We start from the raw sequence: 27,158 nt of genomic DNA on the forward strand, positions 1-27,158 counted from the left end.
AACCTTCCAGGCACTTGTGTGTCTGTGGCGTGGTTTCAGCATTGCTGAATGCTCACTGCAGATGCAGAACCTCCTAGGTACGTAGAAGCACGTGCCGCAGCATAAGGCTGACCTAGCACGATCGGCTGCCGCGAGCAGAGCTGGATGGTGGGATTAGGATCGACGAGGTATAGGCCGAGTGCATCTGCTAGGTAACTTACCGAACAACGATCGAAGCCCATGCGGAGCAGTCAATGTTCTGCAATCTCACCTCCAACTCATGGTGTGGGAACTGGTGATGTGACTGATAGTACTTTCGTCGTGACAGACCCCTGGATTGTTCAACGCGACTATTAGCAAACAGTGACCCAAACTGTATCCGTCCCCGCTTGAGTGTGATCGACGCCCAGATCACGCAAGGACGCGTTCATCTCGCCTTCCCCAGGACAGCAGATGCTCGACCAGCCTTTTGCCACAGCGTTGTGACTTTCGAGTAGGCAGACCCGCAAACTCAGGCGTCAGCGTGCGCCGAGGTACGTACGTCTCCATGTCGTCTTTGCGCATACGAACATGAAATGGTTGCAACTTGCGCCGCAGCACGGTTGCTTTTTACGGTGGAGGGGTCACTGTAACCACTGATCACCCCAGACAAGGGCATAGTCAAGGTCTGGTTACTGCAAGGTAAGGTACGGATGAGGTAGGTACAGCCTGGGTCCGGCGCCTGCCAGATACCGTGTACATACATGTAGGTTCGGGCCGCACTTTCCCATGGCCAAGAGTCCAAGACACCAGTCACGCTACTGATCTTTTCCGTACCTGACAGTGGTACTTTGAATGGGGGCGTCTGGGTCCGGCAGACGGTCGAAAGTTTCCGGAGCCAGCGCTAAGGAGCTCAGAAGCTACCAGGTACGGATAGACTGGTTACCATCCAGTCTTTGGAAGTTTGGATGGTGGCCTGGGTAGTAGTACTCACTGAGTCACTATTACCATGCCTCGTACGTACCAGGTAATCAATCAAATAGCCCCCGACAATGACGAGTCGACTGGACGCACTGGATAACCCCATGATGCTCATTTAGTCGACATGCCGCTGCAAAGTACCTTAGTTAGTACCTTGCGCAAACCCTCAGTGCAGCACCTAGGCTGTGCCCTCCTGCCAGCATAGCTTGGTATTGGAACTTTGGAAGATGGCAAGTTACCTTAGGTACATGTATTGGGGAAGACATCATCGCGCACCTCCTTGCATCATCAGTAAGGTATCGGTTAGACCTGTCAGACGGGACCAGCTCGATGCCATCTGTCACCACTCACCAAGGGATTCGTACCTACGTATACTAGGCAACAAATATGTAAAAATGATAGTCTCTGCATCTGTGTCAACTTGTGCCCAGCACAACAGGCCGCCGACATGGATGGATCATGGGTGCCACACTGCCACTGTGTGCCCGGCCTTTTGCAGGGCTTACCCCTGTCTCATCTCAAGTCCTATTCGTCGTCGGGGTAAGACAGACTCAGCCCATTGCTATCTAATTAAGCCTTTCTTTTTATGAACTAGGACATGGGCTCCCTAGTCCTTGCATACACATCTTCAGTGAGCGCTTTGAGAGCGGCAGCCTGGGACCACGACGACCTGATCGCTGGACCTAGCGACCCTGGCTAGGGCCCAGGTGCCTCGTCCATTCAGATTTCTTCATCCGGCTTGGCTTGCGTTACCGAGCGACCGGTGAACATGAGCATCAGTCAGGACCAACAGCATATTCTGTCATTGCCTTCTTCTGCACATGAGATCCGCCTTGCATGGCTGGTCCTGATGATGGCGAATCAGGTGCGCTGGGTCGTTTTCCCCCCAGCCTGGGTGGTTGGATTTGGCAGATCTTCTCACTTCTCTCCCCTCGTCGTCTGCCCCCAGCGGCGTGTCTGGCAACAGTCGTACATAGGTGCTTCACACTTTCGCAAGCGGCACCGAGAGCTAATTAATCCTGGCTCACCCAGAGGGGCCAGCCGCTGCATGTACCGATTGCCTAAGCATCCTTGTCTGACCAGCTGGGGTTGCGGTCATCAGCGCTTCTGCCAATGCGGCCTCACAAGGGACGACTGAACTTGAGGCTCTGCGGACTCTTGGGTCTCCGAACGAGCGAGGGAAAATTTGGTCCGGGCGTGGTCTTTGCTCGCCCCTGGGGCGCTCAAAGAGATGGGCTCCCAGAGTCCAGAGGTGCTGCTCTCCTTGTTCATCTAACGGCTCTTGTAGTAATAGTATGCACCTCGAGTCCGCCAACCATCGACCCTTTGAGTTTGACAACCTGGTCCTACGTGCCCTTCTTCAACTCTAGTTGATCTCGAGCGTTTTCTATCCCGCGTCTCCCCAGGATCTGTGTTGTACAACTATATGACAAGCGAGGTCATCCTCATCAGGAGAAGCCCTCTTGCCAGCACGAAGAACACTCCTCCGAACATTGCGGCCAACAGCTTGCCAAAATTGTAACATGGGCTATCACGGCACGCCCACCCAGCAATACTTCCTCTCTCCCCCCTCCGGTAACACACAATCTCGAGGGGTTAGTGGCCACGGCCCTGATACTTCTGTCCATACCGACAACAACGATCAGGTCCAAAGAGCCCAGTACAGTATCGAAGATCCCTGGCTTCATGGAAACCAGCACATTCACATGAACCAAACCACGCAACACTACTTTGACGGCGACTTCAATGCTTCCACACCAGCATCATCCCTGGCTCACGGCAGCATGGAACCCTACATCTCGTTCGAAACAGATCCGTCACTGGTAATGACGCCCGGTGACACGCCATTCATGTCGTCTTCCGCCATCGGTCACGATCTGGCGTGCAACGCTGGCTCTGGTAGCTTGAGCCCGCTGTCTTTGCCTGGCGGCTTTTGCTCTTCAGTCCACTCTGTTGCCTGGGCGTTCCCGCAGAGCTACACGGAAAACGTTGAGTCGTTGGCTGGCATTCTCATGCCCTATGGGCAGAACTGCGACTACTTGAACCCGCTGCCGGTGATGAGCACATCTTCAAACTCTGACATGGGATCGCCTCGATTGCTTTCACCTCGACCACAACCATCGGGCCAACACCTCGCCCAGTATTCGCAGCCAGAGGATGCTGCGTCCAGCCCGCGAGCGAAGCGCAAACCGATGTCAACCTCTACGCATGAAAGCATGCCCAAAAAGTCCAGAACCAAACGCGCACGCCACGACGCACGACCAGCAAATCAGCCAAAAGAGCCCGAGAACCGTATCACAGAACCGTCATCCGCGTCTCCTGCACCTCCTCTCGATCTGAAGTGTCCCCATTGCGAGGTCGCGTACCGAGACCAGTCCGCCTTTGACAAACACCTGGACACCCACATACGACCATTCATCTGCGTTTTCCACTACGCCGGGTGCACACGGACATTCGCCAAGAAGAACGAGTGGAAACGCCACGTGCTGAAGCAGCACATCTGCCTCGAGTACTACCACTGCGACTACATGCAATGTGCGGCCGGAACACGATCGTCGACCAGTAGTCGCCCCAAAGCCCTGCCTGCTCACGGTCGAATCTTCCGACGTAAGGATCTACACATGCAGCACGTCCGTCGGATGCACTTGTCAGAGGACATCAACGACCGCCAGGCCCAGGCCGAGATGGCGAGTCTGCAGCAACAAGCTATGCGTACACGGTGCCAGCTCCCTCGGCGGATGGTCTGCCCGGCCGAGAACTGCCATCACGTCTTTTGCGGCGACAAGGCCTGGGACGAGAGGATGGAGCATGCTGCACAACACCTCTGGGCGGCCAAGAAGGGGCTGGAGCCCGAGGTTAAGTTTGGCGGTTCCCACGACACCTGTCTCAGCGAATGGGCCGAGAGACCGGACGTCGACGTCGTGAGGAGAGTTCCGGGGGGCTGGGCATTGAACAATCCCTTGCAGGACTGCGATGAGGCGGCCCGCTGCAGTCCCAGCTCGAGCAGTTGCGAGGAGGATGCCGAGGGAGAGCCAGCCTAGTCATCGACGTGTGATTGTGATGGGACATGCTGTGTGATCTTTTGGAAGGCGTTGCTGCACGACAGAAAGGGTTGCCTACATGAACACTGAAAGGACATTCAACAGGAACCTAGTCTGTGTCTATCTCTGAAACCTACATTAGTCCGTTTCGAAATTCGAACAACGCAGCCATGCCTTCAGCTGAGAGCAATCTTCAGCCTCATATCTCCGCACTCCGACGTTTCTCGGCCGATCCAGTGATATCCAAGCAAAGGACTGTGCCCTAGAACAGTCCTTGAACATCGGTGCCGAATATTATCGCGCCTCCCTCGGCGGCATGATAATGCTGCATCGCCTGCGTTTGGATGGACCTTCACCTCGACCACCTGCAGCTAAGGACATTTATGCAGGTAATCTGCCTTAGACATACCCTTTGCAGGGGGCGTAACATTGACCGCATTTGTTGAGCCCTCGTTCAAGGTGGTCCTAGGCGCTGTGCAGGAGTTGCGTGCGAATAAACACTGAATTTTCAAACTATACTCTAGCTTGAGACAGGCCCATAGGGCATCCCATGGTTAATACATATGCCCCCTATGCCGTTCGGGCAAACATGATTCTCGCTGCCAACTCGAGAGATAGAGGGCTGTCCAACAACAAGTCCGCCTCAACGAACCAAATTCTAAAGTACAATGGTAGAAAGAATGGGGGATTCCACAATGCGCAATACAACAAGCGATCATACAATAATGCAAAGCAAAATACCTTTCTTTTGTCGGCCATCGGAGCCTCAAGGCAAACAGCAGCCGTCTGCATGTGATGTCGAAATCCATAGAGGCATAGTCGCTTTCAAATGATATCGCTAGAAGAGTCTTCGTGAAGCTGAAACTTCAAAGGGCTACACAGAAGTGGCCTCGGGAACCACAGTGCTAGGTTCATCCTTGGTGACAGGGGGCGAAGTCTTCCCGGCAGGTACAGCTTCAGGCGGGCGCGTGATCCTCACCTTGGCCACGTTGCGCTGGCTGCGGCGCTGTTGCCTGAGCTTACACTGCGCAGCATATCCGGGCTCATTGGCCTTGCGCCATTCAATGTAAGCTTCGTAGGCCTGCTGATCACTCGGATCAGGTCGACGAGGCTTGGGAACGGGGGCCGGGTTGGAAAATGCAGGAGCCGTCGGGTTCATGGTATGCAATGCTGGAGGTGTAAAATTTGTAGGCGGCCCGGGTTGAATTGGACTCGTCAGTGGGCTCGAGAGTCCTGCCAACCAATTCATTCTATTGAATGGGTTCGGCGTTGGGAAGTTGTACGGCATCTGGCCAGGAGCCCATGTAGCGTTGTAGTTTGGAAACTGAAACGGCGTCGCATTGAAAGCAGGACCTGGACTGCCCATGTTTCTGTAAAGACCATTGGCAGCAGCCATTGCCATCATTGGTAGTGAGGCATTGAAAGGATGCTGGCTGGTCAGTGCAGCGCCTGGATCGATGAAGTTCACCGGGTCCAGAGCCTTATCTGCTGACGTCTCCCGAGTCTGACTGTCTTTCACAAACAATTCCTTAATTGGCATGGGTCGAAAGCTCCTCAAACTTTCCTCCTGTTCTTTCCTCTGTTGTTGTTCCTTCTTAAGTGAAAAAGAAAGGAACTCTCGCGCCTTGGGGTTGAGATTCTCACTCTCTTTAGTAGTCAGTCCTGTTGAATCGGCCAATGAAGACAGTGTATAATTATCTCCTTTGCGCATGGAAGCATAACCGGAATCATCGGAGTTGGTCATGCGTGCATCATGAGGCTGACCATGGGCGGATGTGTGCTGCTTGGGACCTTTGCCATGCAGCTTCTCGAGCATCTTGGCGTATTTGTCGTCTCTGACTGTGTGGTGATGCATCGTTTCAGAGAAACGCACACTGCCCCAGCCTGAGTCGAGAGTGGAACCATTGCCTCTTCGCGGCATGCCTGGGGACTGATGCGCGTAGCTAGGCAATGTGGGAGGATCTGAAGAAAACTGACCCCATCCGCCAAAGCTAGACTCTGTCCCCTCGCGGCTTCTTGAGTTGACATCAGAGTACACAGGGGCATGGCCTGCGTGCTTCTCAGAAGCTGGGTCGGTGAAGGTGACGTTGGGGATGATAGCAGGGCGCTTCGCAGGCCTCATCCGATAAGGAGTTGTATCCACAGCTTGAAGCGCTGCATGAAACTGTTCGCTTTGAGCATCAGGTGACACATCTTGGCGATGCCAAAGTCGCTTGTGGGAGTCCAAGGGCGCTGGCTTGAGCTCGACAAAGTGCGAGTGATCGTTTTTGGAGTCGGCCTTCCCTGGGCGACGCACCTCCATGAGGCTCAAAGGTCGCGCGTCAGGACTGGGTAGGGCCTTGTGGCTCATTAGCTCGCACAAGAATCGAGCTTCGTCGTCTTGCATGTCGTCTTGTCCCTGCCAGCTAGTGTATCGAGGCGAGCGCGTAGTATCGCAGGTCGACTTGACTTCTGAGTGAGATGGTTGCCGGACGGCGTAGAAGGATGGAGACGACGACAAATCACAATGCTCAGGTCCACTTGGAGACTTGTGTGCATGCCTGTGCTGCACATGCTCGGCATATTCAGGCTTATGACGCTCAGGTGCTGTTTCGATGCTGAGAGGGTCGGTATTTGCTGATTCGGAGTTGTTGACAGCACTTCCACCCCCCTTTCGACGCCAGTCAGGGTTGCGCATGGCCATCCGGTACTTTGAGATGATGTTTGCTCCATCGGAGTGACCATCGTCTTGTGGTTTCGGAAGAGCTTGCGCATTCTGATCGACGGGGCCCAAAGTCTCCCGGCGAGATCGTGGAGGCGAGCCGCTCACCAGTGCTCCGGCCACTGTGACAAGGTTAGAGATGTTGTAACTTATTGTGCGAGAACCCACTTTGAGTTTGTGATTGCCGCATAGGCAAACGTGGATGAACGCGTTTCTTTTGCAGTTGCTTGCACAGCCTGTGGCGTATGGAACGCGTTGTGAGGAGAATAGCGAGTCAAGGTGAGTACCCAAGCTATAGAGCCTTTGGTGCAGTTTGATACGTGAGCAGGGGGAAGTATCATGCGTTTGAGGAGTTCTTTGGGCAGGGGTCTCTGGAGCTTTCTCGGGGCAGGTTGCTGGCGCGGCGTGGTAGCTAGCTGGTTGTGGTCGTGCTGGTGAAACAAGTCGCTGGGGGAGGCAACGCTTTCTGTCTATGCCCTAATGCTGTGCATGAACGGTGTGCCTAAATGGAAGCGCGGTGAAGTTCCAAAAACGCAGTGTTGTTGGGAGAAACAAACAGTGACCAGAGTTGAGGCGCGATAGAAGCTCACGTCGTGGGCCCACGCGATAGCATGAGTGTTTACAAACACGCTGACTGGACCCCATGCCGGCACCGCTCCTGCCTCCAGTTGATCGGACCTCAAGTAGTGCCGTTCCTTGCTTCTGGGCTAGACTCCATGTCTTCAGCGCGAAGTAGGCGAGCGATACGGGACTGCCAGGGGCGAGGCTGCTGTTGCCACTGGCGTCTGCAATCATCAGTTGAAGGAAAGCTCCAGTCGTTACTGCTGCCCCTCTTGACTGCGTCCGTCTGGTAACATAAGACTCCACCTTGAGTGAACTCGGATGGAAGAAGCCTGACTGGAATTCAGAAAAGTTGATGATGCGACAAATAGGTGGGCTTAGTTCTATGAGAACATGGAGCATGTCATGTCATGAAGGCAGTGAGAGTGGAAGGTCATTATAACGGACCGTAGAGCCGTGTATTGGCCCTGGAATAAAGGACTAACCCGCTGATATACAAAATTGTGCTCTGTCGTCTCCCCTGGTTGCAGCTCATGGGCCAACTAGGCCTGGTATGTTTGACCCGACATGTATGCGGTGAATGCTTTCTGGAAAAGGGGGTCAGAGATATCCTAATGTGCATTCGGCCTCACTTACAGGGTTTCTCGTCTGAATGAACACGGTGCCAGGCCCGGTGAACTTGCACACCAAGCCCTCTCCAGCGGCGAAGCCGGCGATGATGCCACCAGAGGTGACACGTTCCATCACGTACTTGCAGTTCCACGCAATGAGATGGCCATTGTCCACAATGTACTTTTCTCCCTCAGCCATCTAGATCAGTCAATTAGCATCCTCACCATAATCAGGCATCGCCATGACTCACATCTTTGCGGATAATGGCACCGAAACTGGTGATCCACAGCAAGCCTTTGCCGCTAATCTTGTGCACCCATAGTCCCTCGCCGCCAAACATTGCTTTGCTGAGACCTTGCCGCTTGTAGTCCTTGATTATACCCTGCGTCGAAGCGAGATAGGCGTCTTGGCCCACGGACCAATGCTCAGTGCCAGTAAGTCGCACACTTGTAATGTCACCCAGCATGCCTGGCGCCAGGAGCAGCTCGCCAGGTCCGATAAAGGTGGACGTTCCAATGTCCGACCCAGCAACCATTTTCTTCAAGCTGAACTTGACGGCTCCCTTGTTTGTGATTGTAGGCGTCATGGCAATCATGACGCCGGGCTTGGCTTCGAGGGGGCAGCCCATGGCGAGCTGCACGGTGAGTATCGTATTGCAGTCGCGGTGACTGATGCGATAGCTGCCGCCGTTGAAGGTGCCCACGTCATCGGAGGTTGCTGCTGCACCGACGAAATGCTCGGCTGGTGGCGCCCCAGCTACCAGATTGCTCGGCTGGCTGGTATTGAGGGGCGATTGTTGGACGGCAGTCACAGGCGCTTGCGCAGGTCCGCCTGGGATCCCGAGCTGCTCTTGCTCATGACCTTGCTTCTCCTGGGGATAGCCAGAATCGGTTGTGGGATACGTAGGCGGTATGTCGGCTTGGGACAACGATTGTTGCAGCGGTTGTGGCCGTTGCTGTAGGCTGTCGGTGGTCGAGGCGGGGCGCTGGGGGATGCTTGACTGTGATATCCTGTGTTGCCTCTGGGGCGTTTGCGTGTGGGCGGGTGACTGACCGGGCGGTGTTGGATACTGCCCTTGCCCAGACTGCCGCAGCGACGGCGATGGTATGTGTTGAGGAGGGGGTGGGTAGTAGCCTCCTTGCGAGGGCGCAGGCGATGCATGGGGATGCGACTGGGGAGGTGGCGGATAATGCGCAGCCCCTTGGCTCGGAGTCGACTGATGTTGTATGCCTGGGGGAGGTGGGTAGTTTGGGCCAGGAGATGAGGTACTCCCAGGCGGAGGGGGGTAGTTGGCATGTTGCTGCTGGCCAGGCGATGCTTGCGTGGGCGGCGACGGGTAGAATTCAGTTCGATTCGCAGGAGGAGACATGGGACCGGGACCAGGAGGAGCGGCATACTGTCTGTGCTGCTGCTGCTGTTGCTGCTGCTGTTGCTGCTGCTGTTGCTGCTGGGGAGGTGGAGGGTAGGCTACCGGATGTTAGACTCGATCGTAAAGGTGAGGCCAAGGTATCGCCTGTTGCGACTCGCGCGCCGCACATACATTGAGAGCTGCCAGATCCCGGAGGAGCTGCGCCGAGTTAGTATGGACAACCTGCTTCAGCATAATGAAACCCACGCGGATAATGCTGTTGGGAAGCCATGTCAGACAGATGAGATCCAAGACTCGGATCGATATTTCAGCCCGAGGGAACCCAAGGTGAGGGTTTGGAGATTCCTCGAGATGTCGGTGTTGGATCCCCGCACAATGCCAAGGAACGGGATTGGCCGTGTGGGACGTGCAGCTCTTGATGAGATCCCCGAGAGAGCTTGATGACCAGGACGATTCTGCGACGAGATGATGAAGATGGACGTAGTTGGGCAGTGTTGCGGACGAGAATGCGACGAGAGATGGGGAAATAAAAAGAGGATGACAGCATCGGGGAGCTTCAGCAAGCTGGCCATCTTTCCTGCTCGCTCCACCTGGTCAAAATAGCCGCCGCTGCGGGGCTCCCTACGACCAAGCATCTGTCAGGGTCCAGGTTCCACCCAGTCGAGTCGAATCCCGAGCGCTTGCACCTGTCTGGTTGCTGCTGGCCAGATGCGCGATGCTGGACAGTAAACAAAAGGGGTTCAAGGGGCCGTCATGGCGGCGACGAAGGCCTAAGGCAGGTTTTTCAAGGGCAGACACCTTACCCAAGACTGCAAATAGAAAGGATCAAGATATATAAGCCATAATTATATATATATTTACATTAGCATTGGCCCAATCAGGCCGAGTCGCAGGTCTCCATGGCTCACCGGCTCAGTGACCCCAACACAATGCGATGCTGTCGCCCGATTAGCCCCTTTACTAGCGTGTCGCTCATGACAAACAGATCTCACGCAGAATCAGGTGCGGTAAAACCATGCCATTTTGTCGCTATGTAGCCGCGTCAGCAGCGCGAGCTTATGGGAATTGATGAAGAATCGTTGGACAAAAAGGGCCTGGCCCGTCAGCACAGATTTTGGAGTTGGTTTCTCCGAATGTCAGGCCATGTCTCCAGCATACTAGGCATACTCGATAGCAAGACCATGCCTAATGAAAAACCCCGTGTATACTCAATCGCTAAGCCTCTGTTATCGAACGAGATGTGATGTTTACTCTTGCAAGTTCTAGAAAGGTAATTATCGCAGACAATGCCAAATATGGCAGGGTTAGGGATACCGTAAGTTCTCGACAAAGTCGCTAGCGCTGGTCTGTCTTGGCTGACCAGGATCCCTGTTCGAAGTGGTGCCAATCAATCAGTGGCTACTGCGCTACATCGATCCTTATAGGCCTGAGTTCTGCACAGGGCTAGGGTGAGGTCTGTACGTTCGCACAGGCACAGATGCATACCACTAAACTAAAGGAGGCTAGATTTTGACCACCAGCGCTAGCGACTTTGTCGAGAACTTACGATAGGTTAGACTGCATGCGCGGATGCAGGAGCCGAATACTTGATCCACTTGCTTGCATAGTGCACTGACAGTGGCCGATCAGCGTGCCCAAAATGAGAGCATCACCGCCAGCGCGTAGCTACAAGGAATAATATATATCGGCTAGGCGAGGATACAACTCTGCCAAATGTAGTAAATCGCCTCGCCACCATTCCAGTCAAACATCGAACTCAAGTCCTCCAGTGCGCATCTCGTCCAAGGGCGGCAGTGGCGAGGAACTCGCGCCTCGGGCGGTTCCGGGTGGTCGAAAGGTTCCAGGTCGTCTGGAACTTTGGAATACACCACCCTGAAATAAAAGCCTTCGAGAAGGTCTCGTTCGGATCGCAAGGCTCGACGAACCTACCCAAAGTCAATCGCTTGCTAATAGCCTGGGGGCTAGCGGGCATCCAAGCTTGATTTTTTCTCCGTGTGAATGTGATGCCAGTGCCCGTTGTGTGCCCAGTCGCTAATTAGTTGACGGATTCACTCGTGTGGCGTGATGGCTCGCCAATAGCCAGTCGCGGGAGACGGACAGTGCAATGCGATGCCCGTGTGACAAGGCGAGTCCCAGGCGCCTATCTTTGAGCAAGTTAAGTCACATTTGTAGTATACTTCGTACGAATTCGCAGAAGAGACGACAAAGATGGCCCGACGCGCTGGACTCTTACCAACATTGTCCGAGTATCCGAATGTAACGCTGCAGGCCACCAATGCCACTAATGAAGACTGGACGGGGATGTCCACACCACTGGGCACTGGCGGCCGTGATGGTCCATGGACAGGGTGCGGTCCACGAGCTTGGTTGGGCTTGCTTGTCTTGTCCATGTGCAGCGGCAGAGGGCGAGGGGTTCCATTCGTTCGTCCCACTTGGCTTGCACCGCGCGACGGTCACTTTGAGCACTCGCCAACAGTAGCTTCCAGTCGTTTTCGAACGTTTCTACTGGTTACTTTTCTCAGGAGCGCAAACACCGAGAGACCACGACCGCATTCTCTTCATGTTGTCACCGCGGAAAATTGTAGAAGCCAAGTTAGTTCAGAAATGGTGACATGGAAGCCATTGGGCACGCTAGGCCCATCCGGCCCGGCTGGGAGCCACCTGTTCGTCGGGCCACGCTGCTGGGCCCAGGCACCTTAACCCAGGCTAGGTCACGCCTAGAGTGGCTTGGTGCTTTGATCTAGTGAGTTTACAGCCTGATCATTGGCGGCACAGGGCAAGCTGACACCCGCTACAGACCCGCCGTGCAACCTTCAAGTTATCGATGGACCATGATCGATCCATGAACATAATGCCTGGTAATGGCGACTGGAGCCCGCAGCTAGATAGAGCCTTGTTTCCGCGACCGTGGATCTGACCTAGGCTTTGCGCTGCCGCTTCACTCTTCTCGTTTACTATTTCCCAAATCTTGCCAGAAGATTGACATCAACAGCGCCCACATGACTGTGCAAGTTCTCCCACAGTCGTCGCTAGCTTCGACGCTGAAGGAAGGCGGACGCGATGGCTGACCAACAAGCTGGCGGGCAAGGCCAGGAGCCATTCGACAGGAACACGCTCGCCGCGGAAATCATCCATCCGTGGCTCCAATCAATCGTTCCAGATAATTTACCTTCCGACGACGCCGAATTTCATCACCACGAGAGGGTTTTGCCTTCGTCGCCCTCAGCAGCCAGGTTGCTGGAAGCTAGGCAACGACGACGCTCCCAGCCCGTGGAGCGCCTCGCGCAGCGCATGAAACGCCAGAGCCTCATCCAGCAGTCCCCCAGAAACGTCGGGACCAGCTCAGACCTCGCCCATGACGCACCAGCACTTGCAGAGCATCTTTGTGCCACAAAGCACAAGAGACCAGAGGCCGACTCTGAAACGACGTCTGCACAAGGTCACAATCCTGCGGCGCTGCACACGAATGAGCCCATCGCCGCCGACAAAAGCGAAATGGACGTGGAGGAGACCATACGCAGAGGACTCGCAGTACCAGGAATGCTCAGAAAATCGACAGATGAGGACAATGGCGACGAATTGTTCACATTTCTACCTTTTCGGAGATCGGCCGACGCGGCTGCCAGGTGTCCTACCGTGGTTCGCAACAGGCCTCGCATGCGTCGAAGAAAACGACGCAAGGTCGAGGGATGTCTAAGCAAAGATGCCGCGCCTGGTTGAGACGAGGTCCGGCTTTGTGAAAGTTTTGCAAGTTTCGACGGAAGCGTTCGCCTCTTCTTTGCCCTCATGTTCACGGAACGTACGCAGGTCCAGATTCTCTGGCATGGCCTTAAAGAAGGCTGAGGCTGAGGCGATTGTGTAAATCAGCAGCAAATGCCATGGCTCGGCAATACTCGAGCAAATCAGCCCCGCCATGTCGCAGACTGGCAATGAACACGCACAGCTAGCGACACGATCCCGGAGCTGCTTGGACTCGTCAGCCAGGCTCGTGGCGGTCAGGCCATGCGCCGTGCGCTCGGTGTCACGCATGCGATGCACACAAAGCTGAACTTCCGAAACTCGAGCGGCACTGTACATACCGCGGATGCTTCGCCGGCTGCGCTCGCTGACCCTCATCAGCAAGTGGTCAGGAGTGGATCATGGGTATGAAATGGCGAGGCGAGTACTCGGACGTGTGTTTGCCGCATTTCTGGGCGATCCCTAGTGAGGCGAGGCAGGGTAGCTCCGGGTCTCCTCATAGTCATGTGGAAGAGGATCGCATACAGGCACCGAACGGACAGTCAGTGCAGGCCATCAATGTAGCCTGTCTGACACACGAAGGCCGACTCGCGTTGGCATGGTGATGGTACCTGATGATCACACCGGGAGACACGCGGCTCAAAGGGCGAACAAGATCATGTCTCACAAAGCATGTCTAGGTATGCCTGCCGCAACAACGGACAATTCCATTCTTGGACCCAATGTTGAGCCATGGTAATGCAATTGAGCGTATGGATCGAAGGATTCAGAACACTGATCTATGGCCATCGATGAGGCATCCAGTCAAATCCATGACCAGTGTATGGTCCTCGGAGTCCATACCAGGCCTAACGTCCTTGAACATTTGCCACTCTTTACAGAAATCCAAGTATTGCGATCGGAGTTGCTCATAGCTTTTGCCATCGTTCTGCTTAGCACCTTGTGGGGGTAAGCAAAGTACATGTGGGAGATCGCGATCAAGCATGTATGAAGTAGTCCATCCTAGCGAACGCGGGCGTAGATAAGACTCACAGTGACAGCTTCAACACCTACGACGCGTTCCAAGTATAAGAAGGATTATGATTGAGCACATGAGAAGCTACCTTGAACGAGTGCGAATAGAATCAGCGTGATGTCTCCGGCGTAGGTGCCTCACTTCAAGCGGCAGGCCGAGTTGTACTTCGGGTTCTCAAGCCAAGTCGTGCTAGGGAAATCAGCTTGGTTGATTGTGACAATCGTATCCTTGGAGGAAGCTCTGAAGTCGGTGTTTCTACCTACTCAGCTCGTTAAAGCGAAAGTACAAACGCTATTGAGTGGATATGATCCTGTCAGGGCTTATGGCAAGCAGCCAACATGTTCATCTTTGCCAACCTCGTGCCTACTTCTCCACCCTTCCTCCATCTATCGTAACTGTACCGACGCAGACGGTTTATTAGAGTAGCACACTAGTCCGTGTTGTAGACGGGCAGGCGCGGGAGCTCGGCAAGACCATCGTCAGCCGCATCGCATCGTCTGCAGAAGCTCGGCGAACATCGCGCCAGACTCCGTGAGAGAACAACGTTTTGACCACTCGGGTATGTTCTGAGTATGAGTTTGCAGTACCAAGCATTCATTCTGTCGGTGTGGCTAATTCTGAATTGGACTGCTTCCCTTGTTTTGCGCACACCGGGCATCTCACGTTCTGTTCACTGGAATGCAGCGGCGCACATCAATGTCGGTACATTCCAAGTCACCAGCGCAGCCAGTGCCGTTGGCCACGGGCGTTCTTAGTTGCCATTGCGACCCGTCGCGCAATGTTGCGGTCGCATGAGACACAATTCCATCTTGGGTTCCTTCTCATGTTTTGCGCTTCTTAATGTCGACGACTTGCTGCTGCGCTCAACTTACACGGCCGCCTTCCTGGATGCACCCCATGAATGCTTCATCGCAACGTTCACTCGATTAAACCGGAATTCTTCAGTATCGCTAAGCAGACTTCAAGCAGCCTCACCAGATTGAGCGACTGCGAGAGCGTGCGCCCGACTCGCTACCCTCGAGCAAGATGGCGTTCTGGGACACTCAGCAGCAGTATCGCGCAGATGCCCCATTGGAGCGCGAGTTTCTATGGCAGGATCATGACAATGTCGCAGCTGATGATTCGACCGATTTCCTGGGGCAGTTTCTCGACTTGGATGGCACTGGAGCCTTTGCGCCGACGTCGACGACGAACGCGTCTGCCGACGTATTGGCTGGGGACTATGAAGTACCGAGGATGCCTGAAGGGCTGATGTCCTCAGCGCCTCCTGAAAGCAATGGGTCTTCGACGACGGCCGATGAGATCGATTGCCTGTCGAGCAGCTCGCATGTTGGGCCAGCTTCCTCGGCCAGCTACGACATCGACCCTGCCCAGCTGTCTGCCGGTTACGATCAGACAAGCTTCATCCTCGAACCGCCCCAATGGGCTAATACTGGCCGCGGGTCTCTTTCAGATACTGAACTGCCGCGCATGGAGGGCATGACACTGAGCTCGCCGACCAAGCTCAAGTACACATCCATGTCGCAACCCTCGTCCCCAACACCGCCCAACACGGTTGTCCGAAAGACGACCAGTCACAAGATCAAGGAAGCCTTCCATTCTACAATTCGCAAAGCGACGGGGAAGAGTAGGCCAAAAACTCGAAAGCCAGAGCCTATCGATCGCCCAGGTTCTCCCGTGGGCGAACCCCTACCTCTGCAAGCTCCCAGACAACGACCGCGTGCTATGGCCAAGGTGCGACAGCGACAGCAATCGTATACATCCGATGCGGGACAGCAGCAGACTTCCTCATCGTGGAACTTTGTGCAGGGCGCCTGCGATGATCCCTTCAATGATATTCCACCCCTGCCTCCAGCCAATGCTCTGCAATACTTCAACCAGGGCCCTATCAGCCCAGGACATCGATCCCCAGACATCAAGAGTGAGCACAGCTCGCAGTACTCTGAGAATGTCCAGTCTTACCAGGTGCCCCCTGATATGGCGTGGCAGCAGCAGCAGCAGCAGCAGCAGCAAGGACACCAACAGAGCCAGCGCCAAGCCATGAGCAACGTGCCGCAACAACAAGTCGAGTGGAACGGATCGGACATGATGTCTGGCGATGCCAGCTGGTGGGCTGCCAACGGCGCCAACGTCAATGGGCAGTTTGCGGACCAAAATAACGCCCATGTCAACATGGCGATGCATGCGCATCAGACCCAGTTGCCGTATGAATATCAAAACCAGGTCCCGGACACGGCCGCCTCAGGGCTTATGATCCAGATACCCCAAGCCCAGCAACATCACCACCAACAACACCAGGCCGCAGTCGGCAGCGCCTTGACTCTGGACGCGCAAACCACCCTTCCACCACCTCCCCCGATCCCAGCGACCGAACGACCCCATCGACCACCGCGCGCCCCCTCCTCTGGCGCCAGGCATCTCTCATGCTCACCCGTACACAAGAACAGGGCACCCTCCGCCTCCCCGACACGTGGTACACCAAGCTCCACGCAGAAGCGCCACAGCTCGGGTGGTTCCGTGGCCTCGAACCGCAGTGCCTCGGGTCGTCTCCCGGCCAGCATGCCCGGTACCCCCTGCAGCGTGAAGAAGAGGCGATCGCGCGACGTCAGCGGTGGCGGCAGCGGCATGTCGGGCGCGTCCGCCGGCGAGATCGGCTTTGTCAACTTCACGCCCAACGACGGCGGTATGCTCATGGGCGGCGTCGCCCCGAGCGGCAGCTCCAAGACAAAGGCGCGCCGTGAGAAGGAGGCGCTCGATCGACGACGGAAGTTGAGTGAAGCAGCCATCAAGGCTGTGGCCGCAGCAGGCGGCGATGTTGATCGACTCATTGAGCAAGGTTTCTTTTTCTGACAAGCGGAATCCGCGCGCGCACGCCCGTCTTTGAATATCCCAGGTACTTGATCCAAGTCCCTAACAGACAGTCTTTAGCAGCAATCTTTTCCTTGGTCTATCCTGCCTTTCATCCTCTATAGTTCCTCACATCATGGCACACTGGCCTGTACTTCAAAGCTTGGTCTGGTCTCACTGTTTCCTTGCGTGTTGGCGACGCTGATTTCCAATGGGCGTTTATATCGGTTGACGGTTCGGGGGCCTGTAATATTGTAGAGGCGACACCAGACTATGATAATTCTCAGCAAAAAAACATGGAGACGTGGCTGTTGAAAATTTAACAATATTGTAATTCATCCTTGCCGTTCGCTATAATCACAGACAAGCGAACCAACCAACTAAAACAGTGACTCTAAATGGAAGAAATTTCAATGAGCGCAACGCAAGCGTCATCCACAAGCTGTCCAAGCCTGAAGCCTGTGGCCATATATATGTACAGCCCCCTATCCATCCTTTGTGGAAACCGAACGCCGGTGTAATAACTGATTTTCGCAGACGCGGTGGTCGCAACGTGACGAACCCTAGTTGATGCGGAGCATCGCAGCATAGTGCCCAACGAGCTCCCTAGGATGGGTATCGGCGAAAGTGTACAAATCACACAAAAGTCCAAAAACCGAGGTGGTGTACCGATTTTGGCTTGTACTCGTCTAGTCGTAACCAGCACCACGCTGCCATGGACTTTTTGAAAAGTTAGCTTGGGTGACATACAACTAGCATTGATGATTTCAAAACATACCTAGCATTGTTTGCTCGCGAGGGCGGGCTTTGGTTGTGAGCTGACCGCATGGCCGGGCTTGCATTGTTCTGCCCCCGGCTCTGCTGCTGGCTCAGTGAGGTCGCTGACGCGCCAAAGGGGCTTGGCGATGCGGAACGGAATGGGCTCTCGGGCCTGTTGGCAGGGAAGAGAGGCATGGAGGGGTTGATGGGCGACCTCGGTGCGTCCAAGGCCGAGGAATCGGTGCGGCGACGCATGCTGTCCGAAGACAAGGACTCATTGTCGTCATCAAGATCGAGGTGAGACTTGTAGCCGCTCTTGTCTCCACGAGCGGTCGCCGCCAGGGCGTCCAGCTCGGTGGTGGTGTTGAGCTGGGTCTGCGACTTCATGAATGAGGCGCGGTCGTCAGCCATGACATGGTAACGAGCATCGGGATTCTTGCGGAAGAAGATGACCGTTGTCGAGATGATGACCATGAGAAGCAGGATAAGCGAAAAGGCCGCGTTGAGGATGAAAAGAACAACGCCGACGACACCCACAACCAAGCCGGGCGCGCCAAACACATTAGTGAAGATCAACAGGAAGATGCTGTTGAGGAAGTTGACAACACAAATGGCAATGTTGAACGAGTTGGTGCTCTTGTCCATCCAGGGGCGCAGGACCGATGCGCCGATCAGAGCGGCAACCTCGATGATGATAAGGCCAATGGCCTGCGCGACGCCGCTGTGCTGACCCAGTGCCACGAAGGCAGCCTTGACAAAGGTGTAGACCAGGACGGGCACAATAAAGTAGTAAGCCGAGGCGCGGAACTGGATGTAAAGGAAGCCCCACTTGTTCAGCGCCTGGGGATCCGAGAAGAGAATGTAGGCCGGGTTGCGATGCATTGCTACAGAACGACGCGCAATGCTGATGACCTTCCAGGTGCCCCATGCGAGCGTCGCGATCATCCCGAGCATGAAGAAGACAGCCAGCACGACAATGGCGGGTGAGTCGATCTGAGTGAATTCCCACAAGCTGAGGATGGTGATCTGGGGGAATCCAATGAGAGTGGCACGGAAGAGGATGCCCTTGAGGACTGTGATCCATCCATTGCGGAATTCAAGGAATTTCTCGCTCGACATCCACTTCTGCTTCACGGCCAGCTCGAGAGTACCCTTGAAAATGGCGACGGCAAGTGTTGTGAAGACGATGAAGAGAATGAAGAATGTCAGACCGGTCATGAACAGGTTGGTCGTCTCAATGCCCATCCGGAAAGCCACACGCTGGATACCGTAGACAAGGTAGCTGCCGTTGCTAAGCTCGATGTTCTGGCGCTTGGCAATGTGCGAAACAGCGGTAGAGGCAGCGTCGGCGGACATGGCAAGACCACGTTTGAACAAGCTCAGGCCAGTCTCGAGGGTGGACATGTCACGCTTCCGGACTTGGACAGAGTATGTTCGCAGCGAGTCGAAAAGGGTCGCAGGGTCGCCGCCAGTCGCGCGCTGGTACCAGGTGAAGATGTCCTGCATGAAAGGCACCTGGATGATGCCCATGGACCACTGGAAGTTCTGCGTCCAAGCTTGAACGATGGGGGGCAGAGGCACAGCGGTGAGACCAACAATTGCCTGGGCCTGGAAGTATCCGAAAAGCGAGAGCGAGTTGGCCGCAATGTGCGAGGCAGCATTCGAGTGTCCGAGGCCGGACATGACAGCAGACGAAACGAGAGCAAGGCCTGCGATGATGGCCGTGGCCCATTTCACGCCAATCAAGTCGACGGTCTTGGTGTTGGAGAACCCAGCCTCAAGACACGCCACGCTTTCGCCCGTCTCGGTCATATTGACAAACACCCTGACCTTGGCGTCGAGGTCGGGAATAGTGTAGGCGATGCCAGGAATGAGACTAGCCGCGCTCTCGGGCACAGGAATCGGGAATCCAAAGTCGTTGTTGCCTGTCTGCATGGGGCAAAGACCTTGCAACTCCGTGTCGCAAGGGTCTAGCACCTGGCGAACTACCTCAAGACCATAGGCTGTGATGGCAAGGTCGAATTTGACGTAGCCCTTAACCGAGGACGTGGCAGCCATTTCTATCTTGGCACTGTTGTTACCCGGCGTGTACTGGACGTGGAAGAGGGAGGCTGAGAAATCCGAGTCTTTCTGGCAGGTGCTCAGCGCTTTGGAGATAAGCATCCTCTCGGCATCGGCGAACGAGGCCATCGTTGCCAATGCAGAGAGAAGTGATGCCTTTGAAGGCCACCGCATCTTGATGATTGTATGCGGTCGTCGTCTTTGTCGTGATTGGCGCTGTCCTCGTTGATCGCAAGCGATTGGCGACCGTCAAAAAGAGTCGACTAGCGAGAGCAGCAGTCGACGCAGCGCCGGGAGCTTCCGCAGACGTTGTTCAACGACGACACGGCGAGTCGATGCAGTTGTGTGAGAACGAGCGAAGCGTTTGGAGCGATCGATGACGACGGTGCGTTGCCAGAGTCCAAGCAAGCGGGATTGCGGCGGGTGAGTCGTTCTATCGTCGCTGTCGCTGAAAGTCGCGGTGAAGAATAAGCGAGTGTTGGTTGAGTTGGGGGAAAAACGAGAGAAGAGACAAGGGAGGAAATGGGTCGACGCCGGATCGAGTGGGAATGCGACTTGATTGAATCGAATTTGAGTTCAAGTCGAGCGGGAGAAAGACTGGAGTGGTAAGGTAAGGTATGGGAGAATGATGAATGCAGGTCCGGCACAGTCGAACGGGGGCGACAGTACGGATAGGCCAGCAGACTGGCTGGAGTTTTGGGTGTCTGGGCCAAATTGGTTGGCTGGGCGGGTGGGCACTGCTGGCGCAGCTTGATCAATTGCTCAGTGCGGTTGGTCCAGTCCCTCCCACAAGGACAAGGAACCACTACCACCTTGGCTTTTTGCGACCCAGACAGCTACGGGGTATAAAGTAAAGGATATTTAGCGAGCGGACAAGCGGAATCGCCTGGATGATGAGCTGCCGAGTCGAGTGAGAGTGAAGGTGAGGAGGGAGAGGGAGAGAGCTGTTGCACGAGATTGAGAGAGACGCTGCTAATTACCTGACCAGGTGCTTGATCGACCTTTCGCCTGGACGCGCAGTCAGACAGACCCGAAACAGTCGAGCCACCTTGGTGCTGGAATGTCCGCACGCATCCATTACGACGCCTGATCTGTTAGCGCCCCCCTGAGCAATCCAGTAGCGCGGGGACCCGAAGGCTGTGCACTACTTCTTTCGCCACCAAGCCACCTCGGGAGACCAAGTACCTCCAGCGGCCTGCAAGTCCACGGCCCCGCCATCTCGTATCCGCACTAATAGACACTCTAGACCCTCCCGGTGTGCCCCCTGACAACCGTCAATGCCCTCTCGCAACATGAACTGTTGAACTAGACGATAATAAGTATTTACACTACTATTCTGCATACGGAGCAATTCGAGCGGCGTGCTGAACCCGCTGGCCTGCAGGTAAGGTACGTAGCATATTGCATGATTGGCATAAGCGCCTGACAATGCCATCTACCCGCCAGCCATTCTCGAGTTTCAACAGCGTCCACTTGTGCAACAAGACCACGCAACATGAGTCTCAACCTCGAGCTTCCTCATATAACAAGAATGATTCCATGCCAGTGAAGCAACAGGTCTTAGCTCGCCTACTTTTTAATGTCATGTTAGCAAGAGCTTGCAGCCCTTTGGGTTGTATAAATGCGCTGGATCGGGAACGATCTTGCACTGCCTCGCTGCGTTTCACATAGCAGTCTGCCGGGCGGCATTTCTGTGCTGCCAATTCTTGGCTTCTAATTATCGATTGCGTGTTCATTGATTCTAGGCGTCTGGGTCGTAGAGTTTGCAGGGACCACTAACAAGTGAGGAGGACGCATTCTAGTGGCTTGGAACGTATAGTACACAGATGAACTGGCCAGGATGATAGGCTACAACTTATTAGGTGCGTTCGCAGCTTGATTACTTTGTGCACGAGTATACGTATCCGTAGACACGAACCATTTCAGTTGCGTGGTGTGGCATTTGCAGCGGAAAATATGACACTTCCGTACAGTTACGATATTCAGATATACGATATTTTATTTCTCGTGCCAGCAATTAATGTGTCAAAAACTGCCGACTTCGCTACGAAACTTTGGCTCTCGGAGCAATTTAGGAATCACCAAGAGAGACAAAGTAAATTCCCATGTTGGTCGTTGGGCAGGATACTGATAAAATCTGCACGATGAACCTAACTCAGATATTGTAAAGTGCTTAAATGCGTAGGGTAGTCTAGAGCTTTGTCAATCGACAGGCGGACCCTCCGGGTGCCTGCCTGCCTTGGGCCCCGACGTCGCGACCCCACCACAAGCACATGATCATCACTTATCACATGTAAAAGTAGCGGCTAGGCAACAATTGATTGTTAGGAGAATGACAGAGAGACAACATGCTAGGCCGGCCTTCATCAGTCCAATGTCCATATCCACTACTATCTGTTTATATGTAAAGGGCAAAGGATTTGATGATAGCAAGCCTCGCAGACCGCATTCAGCGCGGACGCGTGTGTCGTCATGATGCCCCATATCGATAAGGAAGATACGTTCACGCCAATCACAGGCTCTAACTTGCCGGCTACAGGGGTCTCTGGCTCCCACAGCGGGACCCGCCTGACATTGTCCAGCTGGGCCGCCGCCAACAGCGTGATCACAACCTCAGGTCACGGTCTGGCAGCATGAGTCGTCCTACAAACTGTTCGATGAGTCCTTGTTGCCCTGCGCAGAGGAGTCAGCAAGCGTCCAGGTAGCCTGTTTTCTTTGCCATGCATTCGTAGACATTCCAACATCTCACAACAAAAGCACATGCCAAAACCGATGGCTCCAGAAGCCGTGGCTTAGCTAAAAGCAAATATCGCCCGCGCACGCCAAACTATCACGCAGCGCCCTGCCGGAGAAAAAAACGTCTAATTGTGTATACTCGACATCGCAACTTCGGCTTTGTATCCGTGTCGACTGCCAAACGATGGCGCCAGAGGTCACAGCGCCCGCGAGGCCAGGCTCGCCCCCGACGAATCGTCGTATCACTAGGAGAGCCGAGACGAAGCGGCGCGAATATGATACGAACATGCCCGAACGCCTGCGAGATAGCGATGAGTCGTCGGGAGACGACGAGGATTCCGAACGAGCATCAACACTACCAATGAACATGAACCAAAGCATCTTTGGCCTGATAGCCGCCGCTGGGTCAAGGGTGGACTTCAACGAGAGATTCGACGACAGTAGCAGTGACGAGGATGCTGAAGGGACTGGCGATGGGGAGAGGCACCGGGAACATGAGGACCTGTCACGAACGACCATATTCCAGCCTCCGTCCAGAACAGAGAAGCAGGGCCGCAGTCACCGTCGCAGGGTGTCAGGGCGCAGGGGCCTTCTTAAGTCACTGCCCTCGTTGCCGCGCCTAATGTCGAAATCCAAAAGCGCCCCAGGGAAGCTGCCTCCGCACGGTGAAACTTTGGACGAAAGCGAGGACAATGAAACTGGCAATCTTGCCAGGCCACCTGCTATTGAACTCACACGAACGGTTTCGACCGACAGGCTGCCACCGGTCATGAGTCGGATGCTTGAAGCGCATGCCGAAATGGCGAGCCGGTCCAGCTTCGACGCGCCCGATGTAACAAAGGGCAGCGATGTCGACGATGATGATAATGATGCTGTTCTTCTCGCGAATCGAATGATGGAGATCTTCGAATTCGACGAACCGGAGTTGGTCATCGAGGAGTATCCTTGCTGGCTGCTGCAGAGCGTTCTGCTGCAAGGGTATCTGTACATCACAGAGAAGCACATTTGCTTCTATGCGTACGTGCCTAGGACGGTGGTGAGTCTCACACCCCAGTGCCATGTTCCCCAACTGACGGTGAGCAGAATCAAGTTCTCAAATCCGGCTTCCTGGCCAAGACAGGAAAGCGAAATCCTCGATACACTCGATTCTACTTTCGGCTCAAAGGTGACGTGCTCTCTTACTATCGCGACACCCAGAACCAGTATTTTCCGCACGGGCAGATCGACCTCAGATACGGCATCTCTGCATCCAGCACCGATAAAGACAAGGATGGCATGAGCTTCGAAGTCGTGACGCGCCATCGTACCTACAGGTTCCGTGCCGACAGCGAGGCCAGTGCACAGGAATGGGTGAAGACCCTACAGCGAGTCATCTTCAGAAGTCACAACGAGGGCAACAGCGTAAAGATCGCGCTACCTATCGCGAACATTATGGACGTGGAAGAAGTACACATGACAGACTTCGCCGAGACCTGCAAAATCCGCGTTATTGACAACGATGAGACATGGGCCATGGACGAATACTTCTTCTCCTTTTTCAAGCTTGGTCAGGAGGCCATTGATGTTTTGAAGATCATGGTGGAGGAACGGGGCGCCGACCAGAGGAAATCCCACGATGGATCTGAACGATCCGACGTGCTCAAGGCACCTGCTCCATCTTCACAGCCCAGGGGGGATAAGACGGCCAGCACTGCCCCCCGTTTGCAAGTCTCGACGGTCAAGTCAACTCTATACCCATTGCCTCCGCAGTCGCCACGCGGCACAAGCCCTATTGCGAGCCCAGACGCATCCCGGAAATCAAGCTTGGATGCTTTTCGTTGTATTGGCAGGCGAAGTCTCGACACGGCGGGCGCCCCGCGCGATGCTCGTCCTCACAGCAGGGGCTTTAGCGGCAGCAGCAGGTCCAGGAGTCATTCTCGACAAGGTGGCTCCAGAACGCCTCAGCCACTTCAGTCGCCGATCGCATCTTCAGAGTCCTATCTACAATCGTCAGTTGAGGATCCAAGCTTTTCGAACCTGGGCGCTTCATCCCTAGAAGATCCCTCAGCTAGTCAGCTTCTCACCGACAGTGCTGTCTTCCGCCAGAGCCCGACCGTGCCACGGTCCACGGACGGCCATGCTTCGAATGCTTCGAAGAGCCGGGAGGCCCATGCTAGGGAGCAGCTTGCACCTTTGGCTACGTACTCGGGCCTATCGAGCCAGCACAATACACAGCATGAACAGATTGGCGACAAGGCACAGCCCCCAACACCAACCTTGCAAAGTATTTCACAGATGGGGGGCTCATCGCTTCAACGAGCTAGTGCTTTTGTTGACTATCTCGATCGCACCCGCCAGAAGATGAGTTCGCTCTTGGCGACTGAATCCATGGGATATGTGGAAAAGGTGCACGGCATGTGGCAAGGGAAACGCAAGCATTATGACGACCCTGCCGCGGTAAGGCCTGACGACGATGACGGCGACCTCGAGAAGGACTCTGAAGGCAAATTGCAAATGTCGCACGAGCGGTTCCGTGCACACTTTGCCCTACCGGATGCCGAGAAACTGCAAGCTACATACTATGGCCATTTGTTCCGTGTATTACCTCTCTATGGTAAGATCTACTTGAGCAATCGCTACTTTTGTTTCCGTAGCTTGCTACCAGGAACGCGGACTAAACTCATCCTGCCGCTGCAGGATGTGGAGAATGTCCACAAGGAGAAAGGCTTTCGGCTGGGATACTCGGGGCTCGTGGTCATTATCAAGGGGCATGAGGAGATATTCTTTGAGTTCAACCTGGCGGTCGACCGGGACGATTGTGCGGTCACGCTACTGAGGAGTCTAGAAACGACACGGTACTTGAAGGAATCCGGACGTCTCTACGAGGAGGAGGAGGCTGAGGAGCAGTCCGCCCTGTTTGAGCATAACGCACTCAAGTCGGCCCGCGAGATGGGTAATCCGGACCACGAGCCGCAACAAGCTCTGCGCACGACTGGCCTCGAGCATGTTCCAACAATACTCGAGGGCCCGGATTTGTCGATCATCAGCTTCAAGCCCAAGGAATCTATGAGAATCACTTGCTTGACCATCGGCTCACGAGGCGATGTGCAGCCATATATCGCGCTGTGCAAGGGGCTTATTGCGGACGGACACAAAGTAAAGATTGCGACACATCAAGAGTTCCAGCCGTGGATTGAGTCACACGGCATTGATTTTGCTGAAATAGCAGGCGATCCGGGCTCGCTTATGCGGCTTTGCATTGAGCATGGGACATTTACCCTTGCTTTCCTTCGCGAAGCCAACGCAACCTTCCGAGGGTGGCTCGACAGCCTGTTGCACTCTGCCTGGGAGGCTTGCCAGGACACAGACCTCTTGATCGAATCGCCCTCAGCCATGGCTGGTATTCACATCGCCGAGAGACTGAGGATACCCTATTTCCGAGCCTTCACCATGCCATGGACCCGCACGAGAGCGTATCCGCACGCATTCGTCATGCCAGAGTCCCGGCTGGGAGGTGCCTACAATTACATGACATACATCATGTTCGATAACCTGTTCTGGAAAGCCACATCCTACCAGGTGAACCGATGGCGGAACAACACCCTAGGTCTTCCGAACACGAGCCTGGAGAAGATGCAACCCAACAAGGTACCCTTTCTGTACAACTTCAGCCCAAGCGTTGTGGCGCCCCCGCTGGACTTTTCTGACTGGGTGCGCGTGACTGGGTATTGGTTCTTGGACGAGGCAGGCGGCTACGAGCCGCCGTCAGATCTCGCCGAATTCATCAGGAAGGCGAGGGCTGATGGCAAGAAACTGGTATACGTCGGCTTCGGATCTATCATTGTGGACGATACGCCCAAGATGACGCGAGAAGTCATTGATGCAGTCCAGAAGGCCGACGTTCGCTGCATATTGTCCAAAGGCTGGTCCGAACGTGGTACTGGCACAGACGGCAGTGCCCCAACACCACATCGAGAGGAACCCGAGATGCCGTCTGACATCTTCGTGATCAAAAGTGCGCCACATGACTGGCTCTTCCGGCAGATCGATGCGGCGGCTCACCACGGAGGCTCGGGTACGACGGGGGCCAGTCTCCGCGCTGGCATTCCCACAATCATCAGACCCTTCTTTGGCGACCAAAACTTCTTTGCTGGGCGAGTGGAAGATCTCGGCGTGGGCATTGCACTGAAGAAATGGGGCACCAATGCATTTGGCCGGGCGCTCTGGGAGGCTACGAGGAATGAGCGCATGATTGTGAAGGCGCGGGTGTTGGGTGAACAGATCCGCGCAGTAAGTCTTGCCAGGAGTGTACTCTGTGGAGCATATGCTAACGTGGTGTAGGAGGATGGGGTTGACACGGCCATCCAGGCCATCTATCGCGATCTTGAGTATTCCAAGAGTCTCGTCGAGCGCAAGGCTGGCAAGAATCATCCCGTACCCGCATCGACCAGCGCATCGCAGGGAGGCGATTTCGACGACGACGACGAGGAGAGTTGGACATTTATCGGAGCCGACGAGCCCGATCCCGAGTCTGTCACCAAGAAGCTCAGCGAGGGACTTTTCCTGGATGGCGCTGTCGGCTCACAGCTTAGAAGTGGAAGACCAGCTGACGCGGCGAGAGACAACAACTAGGACGGCGTTTTCAATGACGGAGACTCTGATTTCCGATGGTGCTAACTGCTTGCTATTTTTCATTTTTTTTTGCCTAGATATGGCGATTCTCAGCGCATTGAATCTGGGGTACTGATATTACTGCACTTTTTATATGGTCTCGCGTTTCTGCGCTTGGGAAGGATACAA

The 27,158-nt window shown here is 54.8% G+C and overlaps 7 protein-coding genes across 7 annotated transcripts; 4 read left to right on the top strand and 3 right to left on the bottom strand.

Annotated features, from left to right (window-relative positions):
• The first annotated feature begins 2,270 nt into the window (after positions 1–2,270).
• F5Z01DRAFT_250955 (uncharacterized protein) lies at positions 2,271–4,391 on the top strand. Its single transcript, XM_046258491.1, has one exon. It carries the CDS (start codon positions 2,463–2,465, stop codon positions 3,978–3,980), a length of 1,518 nt encoding a protein of 505 aa, XP_046116050.1. The 5' UTR covers positions 2,271–2,462; the 3' UTR covers positions 3,981–4,391.
• Positions 4,392–4,482: 91 nt separating this feature from the next.
• F5Z01DRAFT_662039 (uncharacterized protein) lies at positions 4,483–6,910 on the bottom strand. The gene has a single exon (XM_046263920.1). It carries the CDS (start codon positions 6,661–6,663, stop codon positions 4,855–4,857), a length of 1,809 nt encoding a protein of 602 aa, XP_046116051.1. The 5' UTR covers positions 6,664–6,910; the 3' UTR covers positions 4,483–4,854.
• A 589-nt stretch (positions 6,911–7,499) lies between these two features.
• F5Z01DRAFT_662043 (tryptophan RNA-binding attenuator protein-like domain-containing protein) lies at positions 7,500–9,763 on the bottom strand. Its single transcript, XM_046263921.1, is given in 6 exon segments — positions 7,500–7,829; positions 7,879–8,052; positions 8,105–9,292; positions 9,305–9,321; positions 9,395–9,421; positions 9,470–9,763. 6 exon segments carry the CDS (start codon positions 9,492–9,494, stop codon positions 7,785–7,787), a joined length of 1,476 nt encoding a protein of 491 aa, XP_046116052.1. The 5' UTR covers positions 9,495–9,763; the 3' UTR covers positions 7,500–7,784.
• Positions 9,764–12,283: 2,520 nt separating this feature from the next.
• On the top strand, positions 12,284–12,943 carry F5Z01DRAFT_676367 (uncharacterized protein; the record flags this gene model as incomplete). Its single annotated transcript, XM_046265247.1, has 1 exon — positions 12,284–12,943. The coding sequence occupies one exon, from the start codon at positions 12,284–12,286 to the stop codon at positions 12,941–12,943; it is 660 nt and encodes a 219-aa protein (XP_046116053.1).
• A 1,793-nt stretch (positions 12,944–14,736) lies between these two features.
• F5Z01DRAFT_251021 (uncharacterized protein) lies at positions 14,737–17,191 on the top strand. Its single transcript, XM_046258493.1, has one exon. The coding sequence runs from the start codon at positions 15,003–15,005 to the stop codon at positions 16,824–16,826; it is 1,824 nt and encodes a 607-aa protein (XP_046116054.1). The 5' UTR covers positions 14,737–15,002; the 3' UTR covers positions 16,827–17,191.
• Positions 17,192–17,512: 321 nt separating this feature from the next.
• On the bottom strand, positions 17,513–19,772 carry F5Z01DRAFT_682892 (calcium spray protein; the record flags this gene model as incomplete). Its single annotated transcript, XM_046265801.1, has 2 exons — positions 17,513–17,543; positions 17,602–19,772. 2 exons carry the CDS (start codon positions 19,770–19,772, stop codon positions 17,513–17,515), a joined length of 2,202 nt encoding a protein of 733 aa, XP_046116055.1.
• A 2,791-nt stretch (positions 19,773–22,563) lies between these two features.
• Positions 22,564–26,990, top strand: F5Z01DRAFT_626354 (uncharacterized protein; the record flags this gene model as incomplete). The annotated part of the gene is made up of 3 exons (XM_046261477.1): positions 22,564–23,415; positions 23,463–26,648; positions 26,700–26,990. The coding sequence occupies 3 exons, from the start codon at positions 22,564–22,566 to the stop codon at positions 26,988–26,990; spliced, it is 4,329 nt and encodes a 1,442-aa protein (XP_046116056.1).
• Positions 26,991–27,158: the final 168 nt, after the last annotated feature.

The sequence above is a fragment of the Emericellopsis atlantica genome, assembly GCF_019669845.1.
Source record: "Emericellopsis atlantica unplaced genomic scaffold F5Z01scaffold_23, whole genome shotgun sequence".
Taxonomy (NCBI): Eukaryota; Fungi; Ascomycota; class Sordariomycetes; order Hypocreales; family Bionectriaceae; genus Emericellopsis; species Emericellopsis atlantica.

Excerpts from the sequence above, each read along its gene's own strand:
- F5Z01DRAFT_250955 (XM_046258491.1), top strand. The coding sequence starts at position 2,463 with ATGGGCTATCACGGCACGCCCACCCAGCAATACTTCCTCTCTCCCCCC.
- F5Z01DRAFT_662039 (XM_046263920.1), bottom strand. The coding sequence starts at position 6,663 with ATGGCCATGCGCAACCCTGACTGGCGTCGAAAGGGGGGTGGAAGTGCT.
- F5Z01DRAFT_662043 (XM_046263921.1), bottom strand. The coding sequence starts at position 9,494 with ATGGCTTCCCAACAGCATTATCCGC. Across the intron at positions 9,422-9,469 it reads TTCCCAACAGCATTATCCGC|CTCCTCCGGGATCTGGCAGC; the intron begins GTGGGTTTCATT and ends AACTCGGCGCAG. Across the intron at positions 8,053-8,104 it reads GTGCCATTATCCGCAAAGAT|ATGGCTGAGGGAGAAAAGTA; the intron begins GTGAGTCATGGC and ends TGACTGATCTAG.
- F5Z01DRAFT_251021 (XM_046258493.1), top strand. The coding sequence starts at position 15,003 with ATGGCGTTCTGGGACACTCAGCAGCAGTATCGCGCAGATGCCCCATTG.